At 41.8% G+C, this 6,777-nt stretch overlaps 1 protein-coding gene across 1 annotated transcript in view; it reads left to right on the forward strand.

The window, feature by feature from the left end:
• tafa3a (TAFA chemokine like family member 3a) overlaps positions 1-6,777 on the forward strand; it is a 113,935-nt gene that overhangs the window by 61,712 nt on the left and 45,446 nt on the right. Inside the window, exon 2 of the mRNA XM_086117804.1 lies at positions 2,253-2,365. Coding sequence (XP_085973930.1) covers positions 2,254-2,365 — 112 coding nt within the window. The 5' untranslated portion in view covers position 2,253. The remainder of the gene's footprint in view (positions 1-2,252; positions 2,366-6,777) is intronic.

The following is a 6,777-nucleotide window of genomic DNA, read 5'->3' on the forward strand; positions in this document are numbered from 1 at the left end:
ACCCTTTTGAGGATAAGCGGATCGGAAAATGGATGGATGGATGGCAGTGACAGTGGTCCTGTGACACGTTCAGCCATTCAGCCGCCCTCACACGGTAAATGTAGTCATTACATTAGCGGGAGCCAGCCTAGCCATGCCAGCTGCCACAACGGTTGTTAAAAGGCTATGCAATGTGCCACGAGGGTCAACTTCAAAATGGCTTTTATTTTGAAGTTGATCCCTCTGAAGCAATTGTTGTCAGGGCTGTTTTGACAGCAAATTGAGACTGGGCTGACCTATCCTTAGTGCACAAAAGCTCAATGACAGACTTAAACTGCGGCGCAATATTCAATTTCCTGTTCTAATGAGCACATGCGCACCGCTTATGTGCACCCCTGTTTATAACACTCAAATACTGATGCTATTTAAGCCCATCCATGGGGTTTTGCACTGTATGTTAGCATTAAGCTAAATAGAGTTTCTTCAGGCAAAGACATGTGGCAGTTTAAAACACACAATCTGCAATTGCCTTTGTTGCATGTCTAGTTTGACAAACCTTAACCAGGAGCAGCATCATTTAGCTTGAAGCCTCTTTTTTGAAGATTTGTTCATGATCTACCAAATAACTGCTTGTTGTGAAGTGAATCGAGCCACCATGCCACACTTTAACCATTGCATAGTATCCTGTACATGCTGTACAGTTATTATCCGGGTTGTTGCATCGTAAATGGGGGTCACCATTCCCTTCCGGCAACAAAATAGTTTCGTGCACAAAAAACTGCTGGATAAGGGGTTTGCATGTTATCCTTATTGTCCATCAGTACACACCACCCACAAACAGCTCTTATTATCAATTACCCTACCAAAACAGATATCATGTTTAAAAAAAATATTGCATAAATTGCAGGACATGTTTTAGGTTTTTAAAATCACAATTAGAATGACCTTAAAGGTAAAATTTCCCCAAATCTCCAATTTGTACCCCGAGGAATGCAGTGGTCATGTTCCAGGCTCTGTGATGGTAACTCCTTCTATAAAATGCATCACCTCTCTCATCTTACTCCAATGAAGAGTCTCTGGCAGTCAGTACAAAGGCAGTCACGGCAAAATAAAATAAATATATAAATAAATACCATGCCCTCATTTGCCAGTGCTTGCAAGGGAAGCAGGGAGTTAATCTCATGTGAAAGAAAACAAAACATGCATTGACTAATTTGAGTTGCAGCACTGGAACGCGGTTCAAAGTCAGAGCTCTGATTCGATTCTCACACGAGAGAGAGGAAAAGAGTCCAGCAGGGCAGTGGTGTTGGCAGTGAGATAAGCCACTGATTGGACTGCTTGTGTTGAGCTCTCCATGGGCCTCTCACTTGGAGGTGGAGAGCGCTGCCGACCAAATACAACTGAGACAAAGAACACTTGAAAACCTCCTGGGTTGCGCCGGCATAATAAAGCACCTTTGGGGACTGCGCCTTCAGAATCATATCCCGTTGGGTGGTGTGACAGAACAGAAGCCAAAGTCTTCAAGGAGACATATTATGCATTTTTCCCTCACAATTGAAAACAGTCCCCAGGTGTTTTAACAACATACATCTGTGACATACTTTCATCACAATACCCTCATTAATCTAATAATAATGATCCAAATTATATATGTGGTATTTAAAAACCCTGGAAAGTGAATTCACAGATTTTTTTTCTTTCAAAGAACACTAAACATGATTGAAAATAAGTGTTGAAAACATGCAAAGACTGAGAACTGTGTAGTCCTGAGTTGTGGCGATATAACATTAAACAGATTTAATGCATTTTTTCCTTATATTTGGTTTTGGGGGTGGGGGGCTAAATTGGGCCAGTGACACACTTGGGCCCGGCATTTCTCACCCCTCCCCACGATGTAAACAGTTGAATGCCTTTGTTTGCATCAGCAATTATCAGCGCAGTTGTGACATACAATTAGCGAGCTTGACTGGACTAATCTTTGAAAATGCAACTTCGCTTTGAATAGATTCTGGCATGGCGACTGTAGAGCGCCTCGTTGTCGAATGTGAGCGCGTACATGCGATGCAGTGAAAAGGCGAAGGGATTTTATTTTTTCGTCTGACTTCAGGCTGTTTGTTTTTGTGTGATATCAAAAAATAAAAGCATTGTGATATTGTTTCTTGATTTGACACAAAAATGATGCTGATGCTGTCATTCGACCTGAGCGTGTTCACAAGTAAACAGTGTGTTGCTGAAAAGTTGACCATTGCTCATCAGTCTTTTTTTTTTTACAGAATGAAAGCACGGGACCTGTGGGGAATGTGCAGAAAGTTGTTGCTGTTGACCGTCTGCATGTTGTCTCTTTGGGGACAACTGAGCAGCGCGTCATCACACCGGAGCCACATTGGTATGTCCCTGCATGCCACGATTTCTCTTCCAAGTGAAGATTACATTACAACTTAAAACCACAGTTAATGCATAAACAGAGTTTGGCACCCATTAATTCACATATTGGCCATTTTTTTGTGTGTGCATTTTATTTCCATATTTTTTCCAATATTATCCAACTGTTTTGAAATGGATTATTTAATCTCCATTTTTCATGGCAAATGTACAGTGAATTTTTATCAGGGTTGTTGGGAGAATTTGGGTTTGTAAATTTAAAAATAAAAAATCCATCCCCAATTATTTTTTAAATTTATTTTAATCAATCAAGGCGCCACTCAGAGTGTGGAGCCGCCTCTTGTCATATTCTGCTGCATCTTTAATTGTTCTCATCACCGGGTGGAGTGGGGGGTGTGCCTTTTCAGTGGTGCACCTATTTCTCGTTCGCAATCAAACCTTGCCATGTATTTAAAGGTCTATCCAAGTTGCCTCATCACTGTCGGATGATTGACCTTGCTTGCCGCTTCTGCAGGAGATATTTTCTAGACGCCTCTTTCATGGTTATACTGTAGTCGCTCTTGTCATAACTTTTCATTCCTCCAGCGTTTTGTGGTACATCTGCTTTTCTTTACATTTTTATTAATTTTTTTGCTCCCTTGTAATGTGGTGTACATAAAATGTTTCAAAAAGCCTGCTCTACGGTCATCAAATGGCTCCAATCTGTCAAAATGCTGCCTTGACCAGTGGTTGCCTTGACAATTTCCGACGACTTTATATTGGTATTTCGTAATAGCCTTGCTCTTAAGTAATACAAATAAGACAAGAAAACCTTTATTTGTCTCACAATGGAGAAATTCCCAATTTACAGAAGCAAATTTATGAAAGGGAGAAAGTAGAAGACAAAAAGGATATAAATGTTACATTTAGCAGGCCCACTTTTTTGTGTGAGTCCATGTGCACTCACCCCAAAGTTGTGTTAGTCCGCATTAAATAGTTCAGCAGTCAAAAAGTTTTTTTGCACAAATACAGTATTGGTGACCATGGATCATTGTGTGTGTTGCTGTGCGTTTTGTGTAAGTGTGTGTGTGTGTTCAAGGAAGGACAAGCCCTTTCAAAGTGATTTCCTTTAATGGATAGATGTCCTGGTCCTAAGGCGGGAGGGCAGAAAGTGTGACTACACATTGAAATAATGAGCCTCATTTCCGCCACACGACAACGGGCGCCTCAGTCAGTTGCTGAAACCCAAACCCCCACCAGCCAAACAATTTGATCGGACAGACCATCAAAAAGCGCGCATCCGTGACCGGAGAGACTGCACCTGGAGGGAACGCGTGTGTGTGTGTGTGTGTGTGTGTGTGTGTGTGTGTGAGAGGTCGATAGGCAAATGATAAAGCAGTAGAAGCAGAATAAACAGATTTTGCTGTAGTTCCCACAAATTAATGATATCGGCTTGGTTTTCATTCATTGGAAAAGGGGCTATAATATACTCGGAATGTCGCAGTTCCCAAAGAGAGCTTCCTCAAACCTTTCGGGAATTTTGCTGTGCTGAAGTAAAAACAGCAGTGTTTTTCTGATCATATTTGTCAACATCTGTTCTGAAGTTGGGGGTTCAAATTCGGGCTGGAGCCTTCCTGTGTGGACGTGGCCAAAGTACTTCGGCTTCATTCCTCAATCCTAAAACCTGCATTTTGCACATTTTGCGAGATTTGTGGTTATCACACATGAACATTGTATTACCAGGAATTTTAGTATGAATTTTTAGGGCATTAATTCCTAAAATTTTAGCATCGGTGCTAGTATCTTGGATGTTTTAAAATCACTTGAACGCTTACTGTATCGTTCAAGATCAGTTTTTGTGACATATCTGTTCTAAAATGTCTGGCTAAAACTGAATCATTCGAAAACTAATGCAATACTTTGCATCAAAAATGACAATGAATGAATTCCACAATCCCCAAAATATTGACAATACTACATCATACTGTGAATAACTATAGTTGAACGCACAGAAAAGAACATGAAAAGAAGAGAAATGAAAGGAATAAATGGAAATTAAACCTCACTTTTACCTTTGTAGAGACTCTTAAAGGACAGACACGGAGGAGATGTTCTTGTTTGGCAGGTGAATCTGCCATTCTCATAGTTTACTTGAATCCTGTGGTGCTTCTCATTTTTATCAAAACGGCTGTACTTTGAACTTTTCTTGGCTCCATGGCGACTTGGTGGCTAGCTAATAGTCTTTCGCAGCTTCTCTTGGCCTGCCGACTCGGCCGCGGCATCACCAATTGAGAATTTTAATAATGAGCAATATTCAGCAAATGTAAGTGCTTGATGGTGCACCCCAAAAGAACAGGGGTGGGGGCAGATACATGAGGTTGGCAGACATATTTAAGTCGCATGGGGTTATCACCAGCTCATTCTGCATTTCATGAGAGTACCCGCTTATGTTGTCTGTTGCCACACCGGTCAAGTGCAGTGACAATGCGTCAGTCACACAGTCTTTTTCCACACAGAGATGTCCCCATGCGTGGTGTGAGTGCGGTACATTAAAAAAATATATAAAAAAAGAGCGGAGTTGCTTTGGTTTGTGGGAAAGTCAGCTGTATTCAGCGTCCACAACGGCGCAAACTACCCTTTTTGAAATATACCTGCTTGTGCGCGGCTGTGGAATTACCAGCACCTGCAATAATCTGACTTCATGCAAATGACACCATTCGCCACAATTTGCGCCGGTCATGAAAATGGAGCTCTAATTCTCCATAATTGAGTTCTACAGACCTGTAGTTCTCAGCTTTTGCACAGGTTATCAGCAATGATCTTCAAACATGTCTAACGTATTTAAAACCAAATATCAGAATTCTCTTTACAAGGTCTTTAATGTTCTCTGTGTTTGGTGGTTGGATCTGAAACATAACTGCCACGAGGAACAAGGGAGAACAGTATCTCCATTTTTTAAATGTACACTTGCAATTGACGGTTACCCAGTTGTAAAGAGATCTTCAATGCATTGGTTATCTATTTATGCTTCAGTGATGTATTCTACAATTGTGTCTTCGGAAAGGAATAAAAATCGGATCAGTTTTACTTGAACCATGCAGTGTAAATCCAGCCTTAAATGGACCATTCATGCATATTTTTGACAGTGACACTCTTCATATTAATCCTATTTGTTCGACTGCAAACATATTGGCTCAATCAGTTAATCCGCAGTCTTAAATCGCCGCCTGTGCATTCGTGTCGGTGCGTGGGTGATGAGCAGCGAGCGCACCCTTGCACCCCCACTGCCGCGACACATTTCACTAATCACGGCCGCCTCTGCGGAGGTCAAGTGAAGGTGGGCCATCTAAATAAACCTCTTTAGCCCCCTCTCTGTTTACCAAAGCAGGGGCTTCGCCAAAGCCGTTGAATTTGACTGTGACCCGAGCATGCCGCGCTTTCACATCAGTGCCTTTAATAAGACCGCCACCCCCAGCCCCAGAGCAGCATCTACATTCATTAGCAAGTCATGAAAGAGTGCCGAGGCAAAAAAGGAGGCGAAGGCCAAAATGGTCTGGAGAGGATGTCAGTCTGCTAACAAGTACCTTTTGGCTGTACAATCAGCTCTGTCATGACGTTGGCTGATGATGTGTCGCTCAGGGTCAAATTGGAGTAACGGCTGTTGATATACTCCGGGCCGTCCAAAGTTGACCACAATACTTTATCAGTCCAGGCTGCTCAATTGATGGGGATTGGAATCCAGTCATCAATTTGCCCGAACACAGTTTTCCGGCTTACTTCTGCCTTCCAAAAACATGCATACCATATTAATTGAAGATTCTAAATCGTTCACGGGTGTGACGTGAGTGTGATTGCTTGTCTATATGTGCCCTGCCCAGGGTGTACCCCACCTCTTGCCAAAATCAGCTGGGATTGGCTGAGCGTCACCCCAGACCTCGATAAGGACAAGCACCATACACTAACACGACCAAATTACAACAAAAGTATTCACCTCTTTATGACTTTGAAATCAAGTGAGAGTCTTCACATGGACTTGTCAGTAATGGCTCAGCTAACATAAGAGTGTGCTTATTTGGGTAATTCTTAAGCAAAGCAAAGTGGATGCAAATTTGTCACCTTGAGATGACAATGTTTTTTTTTTGTGAAAGTTACGTGGAACAGCGCATATGTTGGGGGGTCCACAAAGTTCTGGACAGAATCGGACCCTACAAATGAAGACTCAGGAAGGTTGATGAACAAAAATATATATTTACAAAAAAAAAAATTGGTGCAAAGCCGACAAAGAAATAATGACGCAGGACAACAAGCCAGGAATGATACAAAGAAAAAAAAAAGCGCTTGCATAAGGCAAGAAAAAAACATGAATAAAAATAGCTTGGAAGAAAAGTACAAGAAAGACCGAACCGAATGGAAAACAAACCGTGGATACACTGAAAC

The sequence above is a fragment of the Hippocampus guttulatus genome, chromosome 8 (assembly GCF_054856545.1).
Source record: "Hippocampus guttulatus isolate MCC_2025c chromosome 8, RoL_Hgut_1.0, whole genome shotgun sequence".
In the NCBI taxonomy this organism is placed as follows: Eukaryota; Metazoa; Chordata; class Actinopteri; order Syngnathiformes; family Syngnathidae; genus Hippocampus; species Hippocampus guttulatus.